Source organism: Vanellus vanellus (assembly GCF_965231255.1).
Source record: "Vanellus vanellus genome assembly, chromosome: 2".
Lineage (NCBI taxonomy): Eukaryota > Metazoa > Chordata > Aves > Charadriiformes > Charadriidae > Vanellus > Vanellus vanellus.
In genome coordinates this window covers 54,149,451-54,177,450 of record NC_138906.1, presented here as the reverse complement: position 1 = coordinate 54,177,450, position 28,000 = coordinate 54,149,451, and the positions used below count along the sequence as shown (strand labels likewise).

The 28,000-nt window shown below is 38.2% G+C and overlaps 1 protein-coding gene across 1 annotated transcript in view; it reads right to left on the bottom strand.

Annotated features, from left to right (window-relative positions):
* The window catches only part of TPK1 (thiamin pyrophosphokinase 1), a 314,822-nt gene that overhangs the window by 242,278 nt on the left and 44,544 nt on the right, over window positions 1–28,000 (bottom strand). The window contains exon 2 of the mRNA XM_082480043.1: window positions 10,922–10,996. Coding sequence (XP_082336169.1) covers window positions 10,922–10,996 — 75 coding nt within the window. The remainder of the gene's footprint in view (window positions 1–10,921; window positions 10,997–28,000) is intronic.

Here is a 28,000-nt window from a genome sequence, read left to right as displayed (position 1 = left end):
GGTCCCTTCCAACACCTACCACTCTGTGATTCTGTGGTGTAGGCCAGATATTGCACTTATAGTGCTTTTGCTTTGTAACTCAATGGACTTCAATGCAGTTTTGCCCACCTTAACCCTGTATTAAACATGAGTTGTGTTACTTTGTTGAACCATACCTCTTCACAGGCTAAATAACTTATTCAAAATACTTTGTAAAAAACTTAAGTTCATTATTAAAGTGTAGAATTGGCATAGCCCCAAATTAACTTTAAATGACTGCTACAGCATGTTAAAAATGTGTGCTCTTTCTTAGGCCTCTAGTGTTACCCAACAGAGCAGTCCAGATGCATTCTAAGCCTCTCCAGTTCTTTAACTTCAAAATATTTGCAGCCACTTCAACGATTTGCTAAGTCTACTCAGTCCCTCTTTCTCTGTTCCTCAAGGAATGAAACACATTTCAAGCGTGATGTTCTAGACTTTACCATCTAGTCTAACTTGCCTATCGATTATTCATAGATTACATCTCACAAACACCAAGCTACTACTATGGACTACTGGAAGCTAGGAGCTAGTGCTTTGATGCAGGTAACTTTATAAAGGTTGAAAGAGAAGTGTGTGTTCAGAAATAAGCAAAAACTAAATTACCTGCTGAACAACTTATACTGCCAGAAACAGAAGCCCCAAAGAGCCAGACCTTGTAATATGAACACAAGCAGCCAGGGTTTAAAGTTCAAAGGAGCTGGAATTTTCAAAAAGAAATTCCAACAGAATAGTATTCATACTCTACAGCAAGAACTACTTCAATACTAATGCACTTTACACTGAACCAACAATCATTCTTGTGGTGCTAACAATACCTTATCCAGTAAATTTGAGTTAATGTTAAACTTTATTTCAGTGAAAACAGGAGCAGACCCTCTCTAAAGCAAGATTTTTATGAAGGTCTGAGCCAAATTAATTCAAAGTAACTGAAGGAATATTGACATCAAGAGCCTTTACATCAAGCTCCTAGTCATAAAGCTTCCAACAATGGAAGATGATAATAAAAAACTTCTAAAAATTATGGGTTGTCCCTGCTATTTCTGAGGTCAATGGAATTTTCCAGAATGAGAAACATATGACAAATTCTTCTTTCTGCTCCAATGTGATTCACTGTCAACGACACTGAAGTCAGGCTGCTGTATGTCACCGAGTATCCTTAGTGTATTAGACAAAGAATTGTTAACTTGTGAGAGAAAAGGTGTTAATAGCCACAAACTCATTCTATTTTTATGTGCTAAGTTTTTGGCTGGTGTAAACAAGTGAAACTGAACCAAAGTCAACAGAGCTTCATCCATTTACATAAGCAAATCTTTGGTGCAAACAGAAATAAACAAGGCAATAACCCCAACCCATACTCCAAAGTTCTAATATGGAACTGTTCAACTAATATGGATGTTCAACTAATATGGATGTTCAACTAATATGGATGTTCAACAGCTGAACATCCATGCTCTGTCCCATATATTAACATGTTTAGGGCAGAGATAAAAAACTAAAATAAATTCAGAAAAAAACTCAAATCATTCTTAGAATTTGTCATGCTCAGATAATATAATTAACACTGTGCATAGCTCCTTTGGCTCATCCCAACAAGACGCAGTTCGTACCAAATCCAGCAAAGTACCTGATCACTTACTTTTGGTATGTCAAGCATAAGAATAATTGCTGTGAAGTCAACAGACTTAACTGGTATCATTTTGGTACCAATAAGAACTATTTTCTTTTTACTCAAACTATGTCTCTCTGATTAGGTACATAAAGTGAGGACCCAGACCTCCATTAACTCTTGAAAAACTCTGGTCTTTGCCTAAGAATAAACACCCCCATGATCCCAAACTCAAACAAAACACATGTATGCATATCACACAGACAACATTCTAAATAACATAACACCAAAATACATTAAAGAACCTTAGAAGTAGTGATGCTACAGAAGACAATTAAGAACAACAGAAAGGATTAGAGAGCGAGCTGTGTTTGACACCTTTGACACAAGTCCATCAATCATTTCAGAACTTCTATGGTATGTGATATTTTTAGTATTATATTTATGTACTGCTGTAATCTAACAAACAGCCTACACAAAAGAGCAGAGATGAGTAGAGCCGAGCAGAAAAGTTACCTATTTTCTGACTTACATTAATTTCAAGTTTAATACTTGATAATATGAGTGAGCACAAGTAAATCATTTAGATGAGAAAACCAGCAATCCAGCATCCATGTTCTTAACCTACTGATGTCCTTTCAGGCACTGAAGACAGTGAAGGATGGACACTCCACCTGCCAAGTAGCCAACAAATACTAGCACAGGCTTGACTTATTACAGAAGAGTTAAAGTGTTCACTGGCCCAGTTACTCGTTATTACAATCACAGTAATAAAGTAATCAAAAGTTTTAACATTCAAATGCTGGAAACATAACTAGATTTAGGTAAATTAAAAAGAGGAATTCCACTTTTAAAAAACAGTCACCATTTGAAATAAACACTAGACCAAGATTAATGGTGAGGTGTTTGTGTCAGTATAGGCCTAAAAAAAAAAAAAAAAAAAAAAAATAAAAAAAAAGGGTTTCTCTGCCCTAAGGCAACCCCAGAGTAAGAGAAAAAGGAAGACCATAAACCAACGCTTTGATCCAAAGGCTATCACAGCCAGTGAGAAGACTCTGACTTCAGCAACCTAGACAACATCCACCTTTTACAAGACCTTACATCTTCACCCTAGTAGTGGATTCGTGCTAAGCTCTAGCCATGAATATAATACCTTTGCCTTGTAGCGACTCCCAGAGAAACAATCTTTTTAAACACTTCTTACTGTGTAGCCTGAGGCAGTGAAAATCCAAGTGTTCCCTTTATGGGATTAAGAACCTGCTCTTTTCTGTCACAGATCTTACTTATGCTAACCTCATGCCTTCACCCCTGCTCTCTGGGTTCATTCCCAGGACCATTTCTCTTGTTGAATCACTAACAAAATGAGCTATTAATCATCCTTTTTTTCTATTGCCTTATGCTTCCCTTTTGCTTGGGGTGCTCTAAAGTATCCTCCTGAGAATATTTTCCAAAGTTCCTCCTTTCAACTGTCCTCTGGGAAACATCATGGTAACAGGATATATACTATGATGCTATCAAAGGTTTCTATATAGCAAATCTTGTGACAATAGAACTCCCCTAACAGGATTTGCATTCCAGCTCAGTAGAAAAAAGCACTGTAATAACCTCCCTTTTTTTTTTTCTTGTGCTGTAATAATCTGTTATGCTTTTTACTAGTACTTCAAAGTAATCCTCTATTGTTCTGTTACTCTGAACTTCAGCTCAGCAGGGTTTCGCTTTTCAAAGCATCACAGAGGGGAATCTTAATTACTCTTTTTTTTCATTTTTCAAACAAAATCTCAAATCCATTAAACAAACAAAAATTCTTTTTGGATCTCAGAATTCCCTGCTGCTGGATTTGCAGAGAATTAAAATCAACAATAAAAAAAAAATGCAGCTTAGTATGTCTTAAATTTTATCTAAAGACCTCAGTTCTATCACAGCTGCTACTATGGTGAGGGAACTTGAATTGTGCAAAAGGCCTGGAAGATCAGCTCTGTTCTCAGCTTTGCCAGTAACTACTTAAAAATCCACAAAAATCAATGACACCTACTTTTCAAAATGTCCACACACCTAGGCTACCTCTTGAGAGACCTGATTCCAAATCAGAAAGGCACTAACAATATACATGTCACAAATGGGAGAATTTTACCATATCTCTGGAGTTTTAAGCTTAGTTTTATGAAGATAAATGTAAACCTCCAGGTCACTGCTGAAAATCTGGTAGAGGTCAAGCTTATACACTGAGCCATGGCCACAGCTTCCTCTAGAAAGACTCTCTTCCCCAAATCCCTGCTAGTGCAAACTACTGCGTGTTCCAAGATCCAGATTTTACTTAGTCTCCAAGTTTAAAGCATGGTGCTAGCCAGCCCTAATCAGGGTCAGATTTTCTTGTTCCTAAAATATATTGAAGATCCTCTACTCTCAAGAATACTTGAAATAAATTCTCTCACGCTCCTGTAAATGAAGGACATTAACTCACTGCATGCAGTCCAAGAACAGGCACACGACTGTAAAATATTGTTTTTTAAATCTAAATTGAGTGACACAGAACAGCCAATTTAAGCTACTAAATACAAACTAGAAATTATATTCCTGTTTTGATTCAAATGTGGAAAAGTGAACTTCATTGTTGACTTATCAGGAGTCTAATATTACTCAGGGGAGAACAGAGTAGTTTAGCTGAGGCCAGCAGTAACAGTTACTGCTAGTCTGGACGCCTGCTGGAAAGTGCAATAAAGCATACAGGTCCATGCGACATCCCAATCACCATTTTTATGAACATTTTCCTATTTATTAATAGCAGCTGCTCTAAATTCACTCAAGTTTTATGCCAGCTGCCAATTCTGGGTCTAGCACAAATCTGAGATATATTACAAGTAGTTCAGCTAGAAATGAAAATAAAAGGTGAGAAAAAAGTGCAGCATATGCCAACAAGGCAAGTTCATTGCTGACAGGTAAGAGAGCAAGTGAATGGCTGTACATACCAATAATTCCAGAAGCGTAGGTGAGTTCAACCACTGAAGACAATGGAGGAAAAGGTATCAAACAAGGAGAAGAAAAAATGGCACCAAGAAAAGTTAGGTTATTTCCCTCCTGTTGTTAAACTACAGTATCCTTTTCTCTGTTCGGAGACATTCAAACTGTTCCAACTGATCTGTTACCTGAGTATATTTATCTGAGCTTTGCATTGCTACTTGTATTTATATGTTATTTGCCTTTATACACAGCTCTTGGACCTCAACAGAAGACATTCAAAATATCAATCACCAATTATACTGCAGACAAAAGCATACGGAACTTAAAATGCATGGAAGCATGTGGTGTTCAAAGGCAGGTGACTCTAAAATTCATGATACAAATTAGCACCTTTCCTTACTTGATTACTCAGGAACAGGAGGTATTTTGTAATTCATAGTCATCTCCAGGTGCTAACAATCCATTCATTAGCAGCATTTTCACCAAACAGTAGGCTGACCTTGACAGGAAAGTTGCCTCAGATTCAAGACACTATTTAAAATCCAATAGCCACTTTGATTGTTGTAAAATTGGTATTGATAGAGATGGAAACTTGAAAAAACTCAATTTATGGATAAGCAATCACAACAGATGTAGTGTAAGAAAATACTGTTTACATGAAGACAGTCTAACACAAGTTTGAATTTGGGTATATCACACTGCTGCTGTAGAAGTTTGCTTCCTGCTGTCTCAATATAGAGACTCCATAGAGACTCCCAAAAGCACAGAGTTAAAATCTCTAGGGCAAGCAACAAGCTTTTCCTCTTTCTGGAGTTCCTCTATGTTTACGATCTACAAAGTGTCATAAAATACCTATATACTGTGCCTATAGAGAAGCATAATAAGGAGAAATAGCTAGACCCCAGCTTCCCTAACTGAAAGGAATGGCCCAAGAAAGAGGCTATTTAGGGAAATACTCCTGAGAGACAGACATTTTTGCAGCCCAGTCTCATAGGTTTTAAACCAGAAAGGACTGATAGAATAATGTCTCCTTCCCATCTGCTTGTCCAACATTAAATACACATCCCAGAAGTCAGGATTCAGTCAGCCTATTCCAAGAGGATGTCAGTAGTTTATTCTAGTACATCAGCCAGAGACATTTTATAGTACGAATGGCTAATATTTAAAGTAGTTCAACATTTTCTGTTTGATTTAAGGCTTTCACAGAAAGCCTTTATTTGCAGAAAAAGATCACAATCCTTTTGAGGAAGGCACAGTGGCTAATGTATCACAACCACCCAAGGACATGTTTTTTTACCATAAAGCAAAGGTGTAATAGTCTTCCTCTTCAGCCAAGCAGGACTGTATTAACCAACCTTTTAATTCTGCAACTGCATTTATCAGTAAAGCCATGGATATAAGAACAGCCAGCCAGAGGTTAAATGGAACCTAAGGAAAAAAAACATATTGCAATAGTCTTTCTCCACTAGCAAATCCAAAGATGCTATTTAAGAACAAACCTGTCATTCCCAGAAATACAGCACTGATGGGAACTTCATCAGATGGCTGTAGAATGTTGCCATTTTACTCTGATTCTTGAAATAATTATGATATTTTTCAGAGCATAACTTCTTGCTCTTTATAGCTGTCTCTGTCAACATTTCAAGAACGGAAAGTACAATGCACAGCCATTTGGCACGCTACCATCAAGTGAGGACATGCAGACAATTCTGGATCATTTGAGTACTACAGCTTGTAAAGGCAATGTTGTCAGAAACAAGAAACAATTCTCAGATCCTGAATTTGAGAAAATTTTACACAGGTGATTTCTTAGCACCGCAATAATTCTTTCCTTTTCCTGGTACTTCCCTAGGGAGACATTTTAAAAAAAAAACCAGAAGCTCTTGCAATCACTAGACATTGCTGAAATCCTTGGCATAAATAAGTCATTGAATTTCTAATTAAAGAGATTTTAAAGAGAAGAATCAAAATCCCAGTAACTTTCTTTTACTCTCTGAAAAATCCCTTCTGTTTTCAGCCACTAAAACCTGGGCCTCCATACTTTTCAAACTTAAAACAGAGACAGCTTTAGACCTTCAACTCGCAGTCATTTCTGCTAAAGATATATTTATCTTTGAAACCATTTGCGAAGTAGAGACTAATCTTAAGCTGGAATTTTTTCCCCTAACAATTTTTTTGGTAAACAGGATTCAAACCAGGAGCTAGAAATATCACTGAAATACAAGAACTTCGGATGTGTGACAGGGTTAAGGGAAGGCCCTACTGGATCCAGTCTCACGGGAGCCTCCCAGACACAAAAGCAGGCAGCTCTGAGAAAAGCAGGGCCCTGTCTCTTCCACATATTTTCCACAATTAGGATAAGGACTGTGAGGGAAGCTGTACAACTTCCACTGGTAAAAATGGCTGCAGTAACGTCTACAGTCAGAGCCCTTTTGATGGATTTGACTGTTCCCAGCCTTGTGATTACTCAGTGTATTCCCAACCCTCTGTATCCACCTCATCTTCCAATATTCAGTCTCTTTGTAACAGCTTCACTTATAATGAGAACTTTTTCCCATACCTATTCCCCTTTACTGTCTATTCTCTTCAGTTTATCTTGCCATTTCGTTTGTCCCCTCCCTTCCCACTATACCCAACCAAATAAATCCTTCAGTGTTTTCTCCCATATTATTCTTCATTGTGCTTTTGCAAAGTATTCCTTCTCCAGCATTTCATCCATCCCACCTTTAGGACAGCACTACTACTGTATGACTGTACCCAACACAAAAAGAATGTGTTCTATATCGGTTTACTACAGTAAAGAATATAATAGACTAAAATCACCGTCATCATTAGCTTATAGTACCTCACTGTCGTCACTTAGCCATCTTGTAAGAGTGGTAAAATCTGTCCCATGGAAGTAAAGAAACTGGATTTCAGTGTCCTTCACAAAGCACATGAAAACTTGTACAGAATTAAATAGTTCTTTTCAAAGTATGTCAGTAAAAATAGATTTCATGCAAGTCTGTAATAAGACAAAGGCTAATTAGCTGCAACCACTTTTTCTTGAGGTCAAGAAGAGTTACACCTGGGATATTTTAGCCTAGAATAGCCACGCTTATCAATGTGATTATTTATTTATTTTTTTTTAACTCAGGACATATCACATCACACCTTCATTTTTACTTGACACTAAAGTGACAGGACTAATGAAATTAGTTACTTTGGTAGGACACAACCTACTTGAAAATAACAAGTCTCAGCTTTCTATACTCAGTATAACATCCAAGAATGCTGTTACTTAGAGAAGTCAGTCAATATTTTATCTTTTATTTTCCTCTCCATTTCCCCCCCCAATTTTTGTAGCTGTCAATATTCTGTGGATCAAGAACCCCATTCTTTACTTCTCACCTCTCCTTTATGAGATCTCAAGCATATACAGCTAGTCATCAAGCACTGTTTCTGAGGGCGTTTCATTCCTTCAGAACTTCTTTCTTTTCACATACCAAAAACCCCAGGTTCTCCTAGTTCTGCAACAGTCTGTCCACTGAAACTCCTTCCAAAGCAGGATCCAGGAGGCACAAGATTGTTGACACCTACAGTAGTACGAACAGTGGGGTGGATTGAGAACTGGCTGATAGATAGAGCTCAGAGGGTTGTGGTTAGTGGTGCACAGTCTGGTTGGAGGTCAGTAACAAGTGGTGTCCTTCAGGGGTCAGTACTGGGTCCAGTCCTGATCAATATATTTATCAATGACATGGATGAAGGGATAGAGTGTACCATCAGCAAGTTTGCTGATGACACAAAACTGGGAGGAGTGGCTGACTCACCAGAAGGCTGTGCTGCCATTCAGAGAGACCTGGACAGGCTGGAGAGTTGGGCAGAGAGGAACCTAATGAAATTCAACAAGGGTAAATGTAGGGTACTGCACCTGGGGAGGAATAACCCCACACATCAGTACAGGTTGGGGGTTGACCTCCTGGAGAGCAGCTCTGTGGAAAGGGACCTGGGAGTCCCGGTGGACAACAGGATGACCATGAGTCAGCAGTGTGCCCTTGTGGTCAAGAGGGCCAATGGCATCCTGGGGTGCATCAAGAAGAGTGTGGCCAGCAGGTTGAGGGAGGTCATCCTCCCCTTCTACTCTGCCCTGGTGAGGCCGCATCTGGCGTATTGTGTCCGGTTCTGGGCTCCCCAGTTCAAGAAAGACAGGGAACTGCTGGAGAGGGTCCAGCAAAGGGCTACAAAGATGATTAGGGGATTAGAAAATCTCTACTATGAGGAAAGGCTGAAGGACTTGGGTCTTTTTAGTCTAGACAAGAGAAGACTGAGGAGGGATCTCATCAATGCTTATAAATACTTAAAGGGAGGGTGCCAGGGGGGTGGGAACAGTCTTTTTTCACTAGTGCCCATTGATAGGACAAGAGGTAACAGGCACAAACTTGAACATAGGAAGTTCCATCTTAACATGAGGAGGAACTTCTTTACTTTGAGGGTGGCAGAGCACTGCCCAGAGAGGTTGTGGAGTCTCCGACTCTGGAGACATTCAAAACCCACCTGGATACCGTCCTATGCAACTTGCTGTAGGTGGCCCTGCTCTGGCAGGGGCATTGGAGTAGATGATCTCCAGAGGTCCCTTCCAACCCTGACCATTCTGTGATTCTGTGACTAGTCCAATAGGATTGTCAGACATTGACAAAACCTTGTCCTGGATTCATTGAGGCTTACTGAAGCTAAGATGTTTTGAAGAAAAACATTTCAGGTTCACTATGTCATCACCTTCCTCTGTCACTTAGAAAATATCCACCTATTTCTGGAAGTAACCTACCAGCAAAAGTCTTATTAGCTTAAATAGGCCTTCAGTTTCTAACTTTCACAGATTCTTTGAAAAACTCTCCGTAGCACCAGTAATTACTTTCAGCACAGCTATGCTCAGAGGACAGGAACCCATTGAGGTAGTCTCAAGAAAGACAGTCTGTGGTCTACTCAATTTTATTCAGCTTCTTATCCCAGCCCTTCACTGAAGCACTGTAGTTAAGGGCCCACAAGTGTTACAATAAGAAGCACTCCATGCCCCAAGAGTCACCCTGCACAGGTTTGATTGCAAGAGGAAGACTTAAAATTCCAAAGGACAGACAAAAAAAAAGTCTGATTAACAGAATACAGCATAAAAGCAACAGATGCAAGGTATGACAAGACACTAAATACTGCCAATTCAGTAACTGTGCACACCTGGTTTGCTGTCTCTTTTTTAACCTCAACACTCAAAAAACAACCAAGGTGGGACAAAGGAATAAGATGAAAATACTTACCCTTCTTCCCATCGTTATTTAACACAGAGTATGTCTTTCAGTGTATGTTTTTAAATCAAAAAACATGCAGAATCATATCTAGAAAATACACCAAGCACTTCTTGCTGCCATTTCCTGCTGATATTGCAAGTGAGACAGAGCCCTTTTGGGGTACAATACTCTTTCAGATGCTTGGAATCATCCTGTGCAAGTCTCTCCTTTTTTCACTCATGCCTACATAGGCACCTAGTTTAGATTTACTGGAATTAAGTGATATGAATACATCCTTCCCACTTCATCCCTTACTGCAATACCTTTTAACTGTACAGCTACCCCCTGCCAGCCCTTATGCCTATGGTGAAATCAAAGAGCTCTATCTGCCCCAGTCAGTTAAGAGGAATCTCTCTGCAAGGTTCCCAGCCTGCTAACAAGTTAGAGACAGTTCCTGTGGTTTGTCAGAAAGCTTCTGAAGGACTACATTTCTGCACCAGAGGAATTAATAGCTCCAAGCTTGTAAAGATTTATCTATCCCCACAAAACGTCAGTAAATCTGCAGCTATCATACCAGAGATGATGATTAGCACTGTGCATATTAAACAAAGGGGTAGTGAAATCTGATTTGCATATTTCTGACACGCACACAAATTCCCACTGCTTCCACAACATAATATCTACATGGTTCATTTTATTTTGATTAAAATTAACACATTTCACTGATGACCTTTAAAGCAATGCTTGCTTCTAGACTCTTAAATGCACCATTGATCTACTACACTTTGTCAGCAAAACAATGATCATTCCTAAGATGCCTCTGAAAAGCTACAGTCTCACACAGATCAGTCCATAAAGTTCCCACTGACGTAAGCAATGCAGAGATGCAGAATTTGCATAATCAGCTCATTTGCTGCATTCAGCAACAAGGGACATATTCTGCCAATTCACACCCTCACCAGAAGGTTGCTCTACTTAAGAGGAAATCGCCACATTGCAATTCAACAGACATGAAGTACATTAACTGGGTAGCAGCTAAATAAACAAGCAAATGAAGATGTATGTAAGTTATTATTACCTTTGCTCCACAAACAATGGAAATGATCTTTGCTGAAAGGCTGGTTCAGAATCAGAAGGCAAAACTTCAGGTTTCCTGTAAGATAAATGTTGATTCTTATTAGCAAGAATATTGATTTTTTTTCCCCTTATTTTCTTTATCTTGCTTTTGTCATATTAATTTTAGTCCAACCACCTCAGAGCAACTCCGCTAATTTCTTTGCTTCTCAGGTTTCATCAGTTTCGGATCGAGAAGCTGCTGGAACTTCCTTAGACACCTTTTACTTGGTAGGATTTTGCTAAACATTTAATTTATAAGTGACTTTTAACCACTGAAGGCCATCCTCAACAAGACCCCACATCTATACAGCTCTCGCACGTAATCTCCCACTTGCTGCTGCCACCTGGATGCAGCATTTACTGATACTAGTTTTGTCCTGGCCTCTCTTAACAGGGAAGGCTGTAGCTGACTCTGTATGAACCTGTCTCTAATCTAGGTCCCATATTCCACTCTCTCTGGTGGATGCAGAACCCTCGCTACCATCAGTGTCTGCTGTGCCTACATTTTCATACCATGTAGAAGCTCTAATTGTGGTAGGTGCTTTACAAATACAGAAGGAAAGCCCATGCCCAAGAAGCTTAAAATCAAAGCTAGTAAAAGCAAAAGTGAACTTTAGCCTGTGTTATCTAGGTGATACTGCAGACTAAAAATCTCAGTGGATTTACCAGCAACTTGACCTGATCCCACAGTCTCAATGGGCCCCTAAAGCCTCCTGCCCTAGCAATATGTCCATTGTGAAGATCAATAATAAACCTACAAATATAAAAGCCTTAAAATAAAAGTATTTATGATATGGCACATGTTGGTTTCAAATAATAAATACATAAATCTTATGATGGTTGCTTGTGCTGGGATTTGGATTATTCCACTTCCTAATTATCTTGCCAATCATACAGGAATACAAGTTTCCCCTGGAACTCCATATCTTTAGGCAATCAGGTTAATGAAGTATTATTTGGTCATGTGAAGCCACTGGAATTGAAAAAAGAAAACCTCTATCACTAGAAAGTCTTTGGGGCTTTTCAGCAGATCCAGTACAGCAGGAGGCAGAAGGCTATAAGTGAGGCTCTGGCTTAAGCCATATGATGTTACCAGGGAAAATACAGGTGGTGAAACTCCTGCTGAAGGTGCAGAAACATCTTCATGTGGGAGCAGGGAGGGAACAACCTTTAAAATCATGAATGGCTGCACTGTTCTCCATCTTGCCTTTTGAGTGATTTGAGGTTTCTCCACTAACCTGTCCTATGCCTCAGCTCCCTTATTTGTAAAGCAGAGGTAACAGTATTGTCCTCCTTTGTAAGTATTAAGAGAAACAGTACCGAAGACCTAGATAATTTTTACTCCAGTAAAAAGTCTACATATTTACCGCAGCTACCTTCTGCGTTGTGCTTTCAAATACCTTCCCTCATGTCTTCCACTTACATCTTTGCTGACATGGTCCACACTTCTATTTAATTCATGTACATATAGGGGAATAAATTTACTTAGAAAAATAAATCTACTTACTTCAAACCACTGCAATTAATGCATAATAAAATGGAGGGGTCAGAGCACCAAGTAAACAAAGGAGAGTGAGAAAAACCTTTGCCTATGCTTAGTCTGAACAGTTTTGCCTTGTCCTTGAACTTTAAGAGAAAGGCAGAAAACAATACATTCAAACTAAGTGCCAATTTCCAGCTGCCTCACAAAATGGGACCTCAGCAGCACATATCCTAACGATGGTTAAGTGAGAAAGGCTGCCAACTCCTTATATTAAACATAATCATCTAGTGGTGCCCTCCACTGAAGAGAGCCAGCAAACATCACAGGTTCTTTTACTGATATGATAATACAAATAGACACAGGTCCTGTAAACCTATTCCTGTTGGTGAATCACAAAAGGGATTTCTACACCTATTTTAAACCCTTAAGCTATATCAGCATATAGAAACACAGAAGATTTTTAGCTTTTTTTTTTTTTTTGCACATCAGGAGGGCTCTTGGTATATATTAAGATATGTTTTTGAAGCCAAGGCCTGGCTGTAGATGTCCACATCAAGACTTCAGAGGCTGATTTTCAGAGATGACACTTCCAAGAGTTTCCAGTGAGGCCTTTAAGATCTGCTGGCTCTTACTTTTCAGTTGTCGCAAAGAAGCAAAGAGGTAGATGCTCCCAGCACACACAATTAGGAGGATTTGTTTTATGTATTTTGGGTTGTGGAGATTTTTTTAACCACAGCTATGGGTTGAAAAACTGGAGGAATGGAAATTATTGTTTCTCCTGCTTTTAGAAAAGTGAACGTTCCAGTCATTTCAAACCACTGCAATTAATGCATAATAAAATGCTATGATTAATGCTACCAAAATGAGCCTAAATGTCAATATTTTAATAGTGCTCGCTGAGTTAATATAAAGCTACACAAAGGGCTCAGTCCTCGGTAGATGTAAAACAATAAAATTGGGCTGCAATAATTTACAACTATTGCCCTAAAAACTATTAATAAATTGGGACTTCTGATGGCAAAGACCACGTCAATGGACAGAATACGCAACACCCATCACTCTGAGAAAAACTGATGAGAGCTCACTGGGTCACTGCTCCAAGCACTCTATTGGCTATTCGTTTGAAAACAAATCTACTTCAAGGCCATTTATCTTTAAAAGCCCTTAACAAATTAGGAAGCATCTATTTCCTGGACCCGTCTGCCCATCCATTTTTCACAAAGATAATTAGCACCCTGACCCAACCATTAACAAAATTGTGCTCTGTTTGGACTAATGGGAAAGAGAATTCTGTAAGCAAGAATTCAGCAGCAAAAACAGATATCTCCATTGAAGAAGCTTTGGTTGGCCTGTTGTTAGAGGCAGAACAAGTTGGTCTCTTGCATAGTTTCTTCTGGTTTTAGTATAATTTTCTCTTTCATTATGTACTTTTCTTGCAGCTTTTGCAGACTGAGCAAATTCAGCCATCTGCAGCACAAGCAGAAAAGGATAAATTTCTCCATACAAAACCTCTGGCTTATTCTTGATGTTTACATCAACCCAGAGAATGAATGGAGCCAAGTCCCACAATGTAAGTCCTCTTGTAGACGAATTAGCCACGCAGTAAGGCCTAATATCTACAGGACAGGAGGACAGAAGGGTGACTAGAGGAAATTTTTACTTGCATTTAGGGAATCAAATTTGTTCATCTCCAGTCTCACACCCTTGTTTTCCTATTTGCTGCTTATAAACCTTGCAGTCTTACAGGTATAACTTACAGATGTGTGTATCAACAAGTGCACAACTACATCAACAGCCAGTTATATACAAAAATTTAATTAAAAATCATCTTTTAGTGGACCTGGAAAATTCCTAGTCTTTGAATAAAGCTGGATTATTTTAATCCTGACGAAATGGACAGACAACCATTTCCTTACTTTCCTAGTTTGCAAATCAATCAACAATCCTTACAAGTCCCACTGGGACCATCACTGAGTAACCTCATCCTTTCTGAAAAGTTTTTCCTTCCTCTGTTTTCCAACTTTTATTTAGTTGAACTTGTTTGATGAAGCTTTTCTCATGGTTGCCTAGAACGGACTTTAATCAAAGGTGTTGTGAACGTCTCTGTCAGACTATGCAATGCCTTTTTACCCAATTTTAACTCGCTCAGAAGAATTCCAATATATTTTAGAGCATGCATTTGCTATTCTAAAAGCCTTCTTGGCTTCCTCCTGTCATATTATACTCATCTAGCTATTCTATAAATATTTATAATATCATTATCCTTTTTTTTTTTTATTGATTTCGCCTTGTCACATGCCAGTCTTCAGGCTATATGTCTGTCACAAAGCATATGCAAAAGGCATATATATTTTTAAAGACAACCTTTTCTCCGGTAGCCAATAAAATAATAAATGCCCCTTCTTTGATTCCTTTCGGTGTTAAAATAGTATCGCTAGAAGTTATTCTGCAGACTGTGAGGTTGCTGGCTATTTAATTTTCCAAGGGGGCAAAAAGCTTTCATTGCTTCAAACAAGAGGGCCTTTTGGAAAGACCACTGCTATTCCCAGCCTTTGTGAAATGATGTAAGCAGTAACACACAATGGGGGGCTACACTGTGCTAAGATATGGGCATGCCTGAAGGTCCTAACAAAGTATGACTCCAAAGTCAGAGCTTCAACCACAGAAAGGGGTTTGCACTTAGTAATTCATGTTTGCTTTGTTGTTTGGTATTTGTATTTTACTACTTGCCTGAAGAGGAGCTGTTCCTTTCCTTTCCAAAGATCTATTAAGCATCTTCCACAAAGAGGTTTAGTACAGAGGAAGAAGGAAGAAAGAGGTAGGGAGTGTGGGGGTAGAGGGATTTTACCCTTAATAAAGTACTTCATTAATTTAATCTAGAAAGTTGGAAGATGGTTATAAATTTTGAGAAAATTTCTGTACTGGTGAAAATACAACTAGATATCCAAGATGCAAACCAAGATCCCTTGAAAGGATAATGCAGAGATTTGGGTTACACATATTCCTGATCACATCGGTGGGAGTCCAAATATACAATGAGCTTCTGAGAGAGAAAAACTCTGAATCATCCCACTGAAAATTTCCTCCTGCTCATGTTGCTGCTTTCACATCAGTCTACTTTCCAGGATTTAAAAAAAAAAAAAAAAAAAAGATCTGCCCTACAGATTCATTTTTTAAATGAACAGTCATTGCCTACTTAAATGTCAGAGTATGTGGGAAGGGACAAAGCATTTTTTCACAATTCTAAAATAGTGACACTGATAAAAGACAGTGGAGCAACAAGCTGGGGCTACTCTTCACATGGCAGTTGGAGTTTCTTCTTCTGCAGATGAATTAGCATTGAAATGTTGATTCTAAGAATGCCACATAAGTTATATTTAGTGGGAGCCTATCACAATAAACCCTGAAGAAAGCAGTTCATGAAACCAGCAAACGCAACAAAATACTTTTCATGCAGAACTACAAAGAAGATAGATAAGGCTATTCCTAAAGATCACCAAAGCAAAATTACTGAAGGAATTTGCTATGTTGTTGGTTTGGGGTTTGGTTTTGGTGTTGGGTTTGTGTTTGTTTGTGGGTTTTTTTTAATGAATACATTAAACTCTCCTATTTACAATCTACAAAAAAAATCAGAAAATATCAGATTTTACTTTAAAAATTTTCTTTTCGCTGTGTGGACTGAAAAACTTGGCTCCTGTGTAGTGCTAAGCATTACCAAGTCAAACAAAAGCTGGAATGGGAACTTCTGCTATTGGTGAAGCAGATGGCACTAACACGGGATCATTAACAAGTGAGCTTATAAAGCTATGAATTATGATATCAAGAAAAATAAATAATTCATTGTAATGAATTGGAGTGGACAATTTTAACAAACACTTAAGGAAAAAAGGTTTTAATGCAGCTATTCTTAAATTAGGAACACAGCTATTTAAAGAATACTACTCTCTTAAAGTAGCTCACATTCTTGCTTAAATAAAGGCTCATGTAGAAAAATGCCATTGATTACACCTGAAGTATTCTCATTTTACATCAGTGAAAGAGAAAGGCTCCTAAAATAGTATCTTTTGCTGCCTCCAGTGGCAAAAAATTATTGTAACATTGAATACACAGAAAAGTGTTCTAACTGCTCACTAAAACCTCAAAAAGCTTCTTGGTAAAACTTTCATTTTGTTGTGTTAGTTGTAGCACCACAATTAGCTTTTTCTTTGACATTCATCAGCATTTTAGTGCAGTCCTAATGGGCTCTTTGTTCTACCTACCACCTGAAAAAAAAAAAAACAAAACAATGAATCAGACTTTCCACTAAACAAGTGACAATATATTACCTTTTCTTTTTTTTTTTAACTTTGTCTTTATGAAAAATAGACACTCAGCACATACTCAGATATTACCTAAACAGAGAGAACATGGGATTTTAAAACTAAAATAAATGAATTTGGGGGATCAGCACCAAATCTGCATCATTTTCTGCCAGGTAAGCACTTGTCCCCAGCTGTTAAGTCCAAAACCAACGTTCTTGGAAGAAGTACTTGCCAGCTTATTGGAATGGGCCATTTCATTCAGGGGTTATTTTAAGAGCTACCATCCACTTCCCCAAAATACTCAACTGGAACAGCCTCCACATCGTAACTGAAGTAAGTTAATGTTTAATTAGACAAAAACTAAGGAGAATGAGTCCATCAGACTATGGAGCATGCTCTGTTTCCTGAAAGAGTAGAGTTTCTTGATTGTAGTTCTTTCTTTTTTTTTTTTTTTTTGTTTTTTTTTTGGTTTTTTAGACATTGAAACACCACGACCTGTAGTTTCCTACCTGACACGCAGGTGCAGTTCCTAATAGGCGATTTGCTTGCTGATTTAGCAGTTATTCTTGAAAGCTGACTTCTGCCTCACAAGACAAGATTCTGGTTTTATCAACGAAGGTCTTTTGCAACTCCCTGACTATGAGCACTACCTGTGTCTACATTAGCAAGTAGCATGGCACAATAAAATCAGTTCTATAGAGCAAAAACATTGATGCTGAAGGTATGTTACTCACACTATACTTGTTTTGGGAAGAAAGGGAGGGAGGAAGGCTACTTCAAGTTAGGTCTAGTCTGGTCCTGTAGACCAGACCTACCCATTAGCAGTAGGAGAGCATCATGTGCACTCATTCGACACATTTTTAGTTTCATCCAAAAGGAATTTAGCTTACACATTCCAAAACCACTCTTCAATGTAAAGCAAAGCACAGTAAATAGGCACGATCCAGAGACTTGCTTCAAAAGCATAATTTTGATCCAAAATAAAATGCTAACATAAATATACTAATAGTCACATGGCCTTTGGCTTACCACATTGGTTTTTTAAACAATGTCTTCACCAAACTAAGATGACTAATGCCACAAGATCAGCTTAATTTAAATAAGCAGCAGATTTTTGTAGCCTTATACTCATGAAAATTTAGCTCTAACTTTAGATTGCTATACTTGTGGCAACCAACACTTGTACCTTTTGTGTAGCGAAAGTTGGGGGGACGGTTAACCCAAAACTTGAGTGTACCTGCGCTATAGCTTCCTGGAAAAGCACTTAACATTGAATCCTAAGATACTACTTTTTAAGGTTACCTTTCAGAATAAAACCTCACTTGGTACTGAACAAATAGTGCACCTTATACAAAAATGTTCCTCATTCTGCTGTTCTCTTTCTGGAATCAAGTTTTCCCCCAGCAGCACTTCCCTTCACCAGGAAACCCAGTGTCATACTGGGGAATCTAAAAAACATCATTTCAAACTTATGCAGCCCAAATCAACATTCTGAAATGTAAATGCTTCACGCTTAAAAAGTTTCACAACTCCTGCAGAACTGCTACTTTGAAAATGGAAAAACTTTCAAGTCAGTCAGTAAAATCCACTCCCTATGTCTGTGCTCTTGCTAACAAGGTAGTTGTCAGCTTTAATTCAGATAAACAGTTAAGCTTGGACTATTGTATTAATTATAGCCACTGCTTACAAAACATTGTGTAGTTGCATTTTACCACACTGAATCCCAAGCCTCCAAACAAGCCATTTAATTTTCCTCGTAAGAGTGACAACTCCAATAATAAACCAGCACAAATTATGCAAGAGGATCACAGACCTTACATGTTCTCAAACTTATTGAATGAATAAATCAAATATGCATACCCAGCTGCTTTTCGTGCAAATACAGTGTTATCCCTGTCAATGCATTTTAGTGTTATTTTTTTCATGTAAATTCTATTGATTTTTAAATATTTTACAGCTCTTAATTGTCCAGGCAAATTCCAGCAAAAGGACTAGGAAAGAAAGGGGATTTGTGCAAACAGATTTATTGAAAAGCTGCAATGTGGTACTCTCTGGAGAGCCCTCTACAAGAATTTATGTGGATGAATTCGAAACAACTAATTTTTCACAATAAGTCACAAACACAGCCATGCACATGGGATAATCCACCTACGTTACTGACCACTGCTGCTCCTTGCAATGAAAACTTGTCAATTAATTCTGGTGCTCCTTTGGAGATTGTGAGAGCTGCATTTTTCATCTCAGTATGCAATGGGACACTTCTTTTCATACAAATTCCTATAGTCCCTAGCTGCATTTCTGAGTGCTTAGGGCTTCTGCTCTTAATGTTTCAAACACCTGAGTCTGGTCAAGCAGAATAAAATCACACAGTTCCCTGTAGTGAATCTTCAATTTTAGATATCTTGTCCAGTATCACAAAGAAACTTCAAGGCAGGATTCAACTCCTCAGGGCAACATTCAACTGAACTGAATCATGAGAACTGTCTATTGAAATATAAATCATAACAATCACACTTCTTACTATTTATATGCATGGAAATAATGCTTGTGCCCCATTAAACAACTCTCATCTGAAAATAAAACCATCAGAGTAACCAGTCACATCAGGGAGCTAGCAACATGTATAAACCCTAACAAGCTCTTGGAGAGACACATCGACATATGCACCATTTGCTACTGCAAGGCCTTTGGCTTGGTTTACCTCATACCCTTGCTGCTTGTTTTCAGAAATGTTGCTGGACCATCCACCCATCATCCTGTACTTTGTGCAAATAGGACTTTCATTTCAACCTGAGCACAACAAAGTTCAGAATGAGCTGGAAGCAGCAGGGGATTTTTTAGCTGAGCTTGTTATCACCTTACCAGTTCTCAGGACTACTGGTTGGACTCAAACTGTCTAGCAAACCAAAAAAAGAAAAAGATTTCTGATATAGGCACAGACAAGTAAGGGTCTAGGAGATTAGTCAGATAGATTTCATCCTGTGGCCTGGAAAAAATAGCCAGCAGAGGCTAAAGAGATGAATAGGGAGTAAAATAGCAGGAGGAGGGACAATTTTCTGCAGAATGGGAAGTCTAGTCCCCAAGGCTGCAGAATCTGACATGACCTTTCATATTTCAGATAAACTTTAAAAGTGCATGAATCTCACTGCAACTACCTTCTAAAAAAACAAACAAACAAACCTTTTTTTACTTTGTTATTCACAGGCAAGTCATCTTCTGAGGCAGTACCCATTTTACACCTTTTAAGTTCGATATGAATTGGAAGCTCTTAAAAGACAAGAATTAGACATACAGGCTTGCTAGAAAAATATTGATAGTGTCATGGTAAATTTGACTTTCCTGTTTAAAGTTTCTAGGCACAGAGCATTAAGATTGGAGCTTAAATCTACATCAAAGCAAAAATGAAAGCAGATGCAGAGAGAATCTATGAAATTTCCATTTTATCTTCAGGCTGAAAAATAAACAGAAATTACTATAAAACATTAACGTCTAGTTTTAACCTTTTTTTCCTCAAAAATATATTAAAATATATTTACTTTAGAGAAACTTTAGGAAACACCGACTGACCTCTTCAGTGCCCCCAAAACTACTATCGCTATTCAAGTTAGTTCCAACCTTAAAAGAGAACCCAAGACAGCTGCTTATTTTATAGCTGATTAATAGCCAGATCTAATATAACGTCCTCCTCGCATTTAAAAACACAGCATCACATTGTCTGAATACACCATGCTAACAATACTTGTTATCTGGGATGTCTCTATTTCTAGGGATACCACTAGGCACACAAACTCCCCAGCTGACTTGAGAACTTCAGCCGTTATCGTCAGCTCAATCTGCATATTGTAAGAGTAAGGTGACTTCAAGGAATCACAGGGCAGATGATGTTATTCAGTAGTCTCTTTGGTCAAATCGGTATAAAGCATAATATCCTCAGCAAACATTCAGCTCTGCAAACAGTATAATGCCATCTTATTTCACCTACCTATGGTGAACAGATATCTTTAGATATCTATTAACTTTTGTTAATCCTACAGAAAATATCCAATGATTTACATATCACAGTACTGACCAACGAGTAAGATCCACGTGAACGCCGAAGTGCCTGACTGCTCAGCACTCAAAACCCCTCCTCTGCTACCACCAAGCACTCCACTGACACTTCAGCTATTGGCATTAACATTTCCTATGCACATAAAAGTCTGATCTCTGTCTGCACTGAGATGCACCTGAAGTTTAAGAGGCTGGCACAACCTGATGTCTCCTTTGATCTCAAAACACCACTGCTGTCCACCAACCAGGCATTTCTCTACTGATCTCATTTGAAGGGCACGTTTGAAGTAGCTGTTCTCAGAGCATACCAAATAGATCCGGCTTCACAGCATCAGCCATCTCCTTTTTAAAAACTGGGAAGGTGCTATACCTTTTATCAGCACAGATTAATAGTTGGAGTGCTCCCTCAGGAGGCTGATGACCCACATTCAGGTTCCTTCTCTGTCAGAGGGAATTCACATCCAAATCCTGCTTCAGTCAAGACAGCGCTCTCCTCCCCAGACATGACGCTACTCTCAGGGAAGCAGAACCTTCCCTCCCCACTCCAAAAGTTAAATAGATTAATTGAATTGTTTTCATAAAACAGTTAAATGGAACATAGGGAAGTCCATTTCTGCAGTCCACTGACCTGGATATAGTTCTCCACTGTTTACTTATCCAGACCTCTCTTTGACACCTTGAACAAACCCTTCAATTACTTCACCATGGTATTACAAGAACATTATACCCAGTTTTGCCTCCTTTCTAATGTGTGATGTGCTTCAGAACATAATGTCTGGTTTTGCAGGGTATTTTTCAGGTGAGAAGAGTAGTTGTCTTGCTATCTTCAGAAGATTCGGCACTTGGAGTCACAAAAGGAGGAAATAACTTTCTGAGGAACAGCATAAGATGTCTAAATCCAACAGAGGAGGATTTTAGATGTTTTGTTTTTCCCCCTGCTCCTGTTGACAAGCTCAGCCTGATTCCTTCTTAATACACTTATTCTGATGGATTGTACTCTTCCTATACACCAAATTCTCCCTCTGCCTTGTATACACAGTCTAACTACTATGCCCAAGATGAGTACACCATGGCTAAAAGTCATATATGTATTTGTTGAATAGCTCAAGGGCTGAACTCCAGTATAATGCTGAGAGTGCAGACAGTAACATCCAATTTTCAGAAATGGGAAAACGGGCACTATGTGACTGCAGGAAGATCACACTCCTATTCAACAAATGAGCAAACACTAAAAACCAGAAGTTCCTTTCTGCTTCTCAGCCTGATCTTATAACAAACATTACAAATCACAGATGGCTTCTGGCCAAATTCTAGTCCGGACAACTTTAAAAATTCTGTTTCCCTATTTCCCTTCAGCCACCCCAATGAAACACAGTATCTCTTACTGTTCTGAACCCTTGTGTACTAATTAAGCACTTATTTAACTGCACATAGCATTCAACTAGGCTACCATGGGTGAGACTGATGAGAAAACTCCCATTAACTTCCAGGATTTGACTTCATATGCTTTGATGAAAATCTTTGCTGAGGTTCTGTAACAACTCCAGCCTCTTTGGGCTGGATGCCAGAGAGAACATTCGTGACTATACCACCTTTTTCAGGCTTGCTGTTTTCCCAAAGCAGATTCTTCTGTACTTCGAAGGGAACAGATCTGATGGAAGGTACAGAGTGCCATCCAGAAAGTTCATAAGGGCAACCAGGGCTTTCACAGTGGTCAGAACAGAGCCCACATAAGTGGTGGTGGTGGCGGGAGGGTGTTCAGGCCCCCAGAGTGAGGTTCTGGTAAAGAGTGATGCGCAGGAGAATGTCTTTCATTATTATCCTGAGAGTCCTTTTAACAGATGTAGGAAGGAAAGGCAATGGACTGCAATTTGCCAACAAGCTTCACAAACATTTCACTTCTAAATTAATGTCTTTTGTTTTCATGAACCTCACTTCATTATTTCTAGAGTTAATTTTTTACCTAATCGTGGCAGCTTAGTTCTGTTGCCTGGTTTAGGACATTCTATAATTTTACATCCACTACTGGTTTCTTTTTTTTAACAAAACATTTTTAAGACCTACTTCTATATATTTTATAAATAGATAAATCTTCATCTGGAGAAAACAAGCTAAAATAAACAAAAATAAAGCTAAAAAACCCAAAGGCAATGAAAATTGCATTATATTATCAGCCATGTAAGGAATTTTTATGTAACCTGGATGAGGTTCCTCTTCAGATTTTATTCTGCAATATGTCATTGTGTTGCATCTGGCAGAAAAAAAAAAGAACTAAAATCAATGTTCTGTGGACTGAATAGCTCTGATAAGCTATTCGATGGGCTTACTAAAATCAAGAACTGGCCAACATTTGAATTTTGGAATAAAACTACTAGGTGATAAAGAAACAAATGTAGAACACTGCCAGAATATCAATGCTTCTTCCAGAGGCATAAAAAAAAAATTACTTAATGTCGAAAATTTTGAATAAGAGCTCTTTGTCCTTAATCTAATTTTTAAACAAGATTGAAAAAGCCCTTTGCAAGTAACTGGTCTGATAGTATTATTGGGGTCACTTTGTAGTCTGGTAGAACAGGATACCATATCCAGCAAATACATGCTTACAAGAAAGTAGGTCCCCCACAGCATGCCTGTAAGTAGACTGCTTACATAAGGAGAGCCACCAAATCATGATGACAATCTGTTCCCATAAGATACTTGTCACACAAATAAGGTTTGGTAGCTTTAGTCACTACACAAAGTCTCTAATAACTGCTTTTATTATAAGCTACTTGTGCTTGTTTATAGTCCCTTCTTTTGACATGCTGGAGATCATGTATGATTAAAAGTAACTGTTACTTTCTGCCTTCCTCCACAATACAGTAAACCTTGTAAACAAAGACAAGCTCTGGGACCATTAAGAGAGGCCCTTGTTTGCAGACTGTCTTTCCAACCAGCTCCTTCAATTTCAATACTAAAACTGTCAAGCTTAATTAAGAGTTATAGGGCATAACCATTTCAAAACCATAAATCCATAGAGCAGAAAAGTAACATGACTGCCTTGGTGAACATCTCTTTTTAAATAAGCAATATCTCTTTCTGAGACCTAATTTAGGTTCCTTATACACAACTTTGTATTGTAAATATCTTTATTGCTTCTCCTGCAGTGAATATAAAGACTGTCATAAAATAATTTCACCCTGATGTCTTCTGGTTTATTTGACTATTTAAAGTGGACCTCAAAGCATATTCTACTGCTTACACTGCTATTCCATCCAAATTCACCATAGCTTTTTGTGATCCTTCAAAAACGCTGTAGAGAACTGCATTTCTCTCCATCTTCTTTTAATATTTTCTTTCTGAAGTTACTTCACCTTTTGATTGCACACAGCAGTTCGCATGTCCCCACAGCCTCAAGCAGAATGATATTGATAAAGTACCACGAGCTCACCAGTTAACCACCGCTCTCTAAAAACATATTTAACATTCAGCACTTTAACACCCAGTCTGAAAGGATCAGAGACTAATAACCCACTCCAAAAAAAAAAAAAAAATCCACCAAAACAACACCTTAGTGCACACTTAGATTTAAATCTTTAAGCCATCTTAGCCATTCCAGAGGAACTACACATCTGCTTCCATTTTAACTCCAGCTTCTGCCAAATCAGTGTCCTAGTGGACATGAGACCAATTCACAAAACCCAATGCAACTTGAAGCACTTAGTTTTTCTCAACAAGAAACTAAAACAGACAACTTCTTAAAGCACTTCAAAGCCTTGAACCTCACAGTATTTCACAGATTTTAAATTTAATGGAATTTTGCCATTTCAGTGTTAAAAAAGTCCCACGTACAGTCATACTATTAACTTTCATTCATTTAAAGAGATTTTCTGACATTTACAGTTGAGAAGCTACACTTGAAAATGCAAATCCTAAAGGCTTAGAAACAGAAGGGCGATTAAAACAGTATCACATTTATTACTATTTCCTATTGTAATTATTTTTCTAATATAATTGTGTGAGGGAACCCTCGTCTTTCTTCATCTGCTCCATGGACTAACAGAGCACTTCATTTTATAGAACTGCCGATCATCTAATAGTCAGTCTACAGCCACCCTCTTAAAATAAAAGTTTCCTTAAAAACTTAAATGGGTTCTATCTTGATGAGAACTTTTGTATGTGTTAAGCAACATTTGAGTAAACTTATGGAGGAAATTAGAGCTGAATATCTAAAAGCATAATTTACGCAGCCTAAACGTTAGCTGTAAAGGACTTTCATCAGCTGCTTATCAGATCTAGAGAGAGAAAGAAAATACACCCTGACCAGTGCGTTAATACATTTTGGGAAAAGACACTAAGAAAAGGAGCTAAGCCTCTCTCTTCTTCATTACCCTATCTGGAAAATGCATTTAATAATAATGCTTTGAACTTAAATTTCCATCTGTAGATTTGAAATCACTTTACAAAGGTGAATAAGCATTATTATTCTCATTTCACAGTTGGCCTCCCTAAGTACAGAGATTGGTAGCAATTTGTATGAGAAGCAGTGTTCTCTAGTGAATAAGTTGAGAGTCTGAAATTATCTCCCCAGGGTTTTCTTCCCAGCTAAGTTGTAAACTTCAGTCAACACCGAAACCCACTGGGGCTAAACCAGACACAGTCCATCTGAAATTGGTGGGTTTCTGCACGGGAATACAAGTCCAGGCCAGAAACTCATGACACAGATGTGAAGAATTTCTGCCTCACATTGATCCAGTCAGTTAAAATTTACTTTTCTGGACTACTGGGTAAATGGTCATCACAGAGGTCATCGCAGTATTCGGACACAATAATATGCAAAGAAATTAAATGGCACCTTTTAAAAAGAAAAAGGAAATAATAAGATACGTAGCAGCAGAGAGTCTGGAGTTCGATCAGGAAAACTCCTTAATCATCATCATCATCACACTTTTTTTTCCCCTCTTTTGTTGATAAAAAAATTTTTCACCCCAAATTCCTGTAATACAGTTTTTCTCCCTCTATATAATTGCTCCTCTGGACTACAGCTCCCACACAGGGCAGCAATCTTACCTATGGGATTCAAATTTTGTCTTGGAAAGCACTTCCATTTGATAAGTCCAAGGATTCAGGAAAATGCTAAGAGTACATCTTCTCTGTTAACTGGAACCTTTTTAGAGTCTTTTATTCCCAAATATCACTTGGTCACTTAGGTTAAACTTTAACCAACATTTCCATTTCACATTGGATTAAAGGTTAAAAAAACTGAGGAAGTAGTATGGTATTTTTCTTTTTTAGAATTATGGGAATGATAAAAATCAGGCCTATACAGCTAACGTAGAAAAAGAGACTTTTGAGGTTGCAGCCTTTGAACTATTACCTATTCTTCAAAAAGCTGCCTACTTTCAGGGTCAGACATAAACTACGATGGCCCAGAAAGTCAAAAGAATCTCTCACTCTTATCAGCTTCAAAACTACTCCAATTTTCCCCCCAAATATCAGTTGGCCAAGAAAGAACACCAATGCAGCCACAGCTAGGAGATTAAGCCACAAGTCTGTTTGCAGACTTTTAACTTTAAACAGAGACCTCTCTAAACAGAGACCTCTCTAAACAGAGACCTTAAGTATTTGCAGAACTGGTATTTTTAAAACAGCAGCAATAGTTGCCTCTGAAATCAATCTGCTGACTCGTATTTTTCTCAGCTGTAGTAGCCTGTACACATAAAAATTGTATGGACAACCAGTTTTTTACATAAAGGAGAAGTGTAAACAAAAGTGAATTATCAAAACAAACACACAAAAAACTTAGATGTTTTTTATTCAACAGTAGTTTAGTAAATTTTATACAGAATATGAATATGAATATGAAATAGACAGCTCAAACTACTTTTCCAAGCCAAATCTGCCAGACAAGGAACAGAAGATGCCAAGCTGGAGTTCTAATAATTCAAGATTTCGCTACAGAGGTTGACGCTCCTGCAAAATTTTGTAATTCATAATTCATAAGAAAAAGGTCAGAAGGACTATTAAATAATTTAACTTGCATATCAGAAGAATTTTTTTGCATTCTTTTCCACTTCTTGTAAGCACAGAAAAGCCTGTTTAAATTAATCAGAAAAAAAAAAAAAAATCAACAGCTGAAAATCCCGCTGTGGTTTTTGTAGTTTATTTCTGGACAGCATCACCTCTCTCTTTGTGTTACAGTTTTGTGTCAAGGCACAAACCCATAATGGATTCATGCTAATTTGTGTCCAGTGCGATAACTGCTGTGCTGTGTCTTAGGAGACTGCAACACTGCTTCTTTACACTGTTACCTCTAACAGTCTACAACTCTAACTACAACCACAGTTAGCCAAAATTAAATGCATGACTGCATGTTGATGATGGTGATGGGCAAGAACAAAAAATTTGGGTCATATGCAAAAATCAAACACCTTTAGTTTGACAAACAGCATCAAGATCTCTTGGTCAGTTCTGCAGCCCACCATGGCGGGTGAATCTTTAAAGAAGGAGAATGTCAATTACCATCCCCTTAGCCTCCGGAGCACTGCTTATGGCCCTTTTTCCTCCTGAGCACAGGGCATTAGGCAGTTCCCCACCTGGGAATCTCATAAATTTAGGGAGGATGTTGCGTGGGAGCCTCTCACCTTGTGTAAAAATTCACCAGAAAAGGGAAGAAGCTGCAGAAATTTCAATCTGCTGTTTCAGCGTACTTTTGTGGTTAAGAACTTCTGCTTCTGATGCACTATAACTGCCCTACAACCAAATCAAAGTTTCCTGTCAGCAAGATCTACTGCGAATACACTTTACTTTCAGCTTAACTGCTTTCAGGCTCCTTATGCCACCTCCTACTTCCTCCCTAAAGCCACAACCAAGATCACTATCAACTAATATGACAATGTCTAATGAGGGTACCGCTGATAAATTATAGGACTAATCTCCTCTGCAACGCAAACGTGCCTCCAGCAGATGGTTCATCTGTCTGATTTTGAAACAGGAGTTAGCACTGCAACTAAATGTAGATGAGCTGAGGAAAATATATCAAATAAAAGTTTTTATTTTAGAAAGCACATTCAAAGAGCATCTCTAATTATGGACCGAATGAAAGAAAAGAAGAATGAACATTAGACCCTTCAAGACTGCTTTGATTTTCCAGTTCTGCATGCGAATGTAAATAAATTTTTAATCAAGGTTAATAATTTCTCCACCAGGACAAGTTTAGAGGAAACAG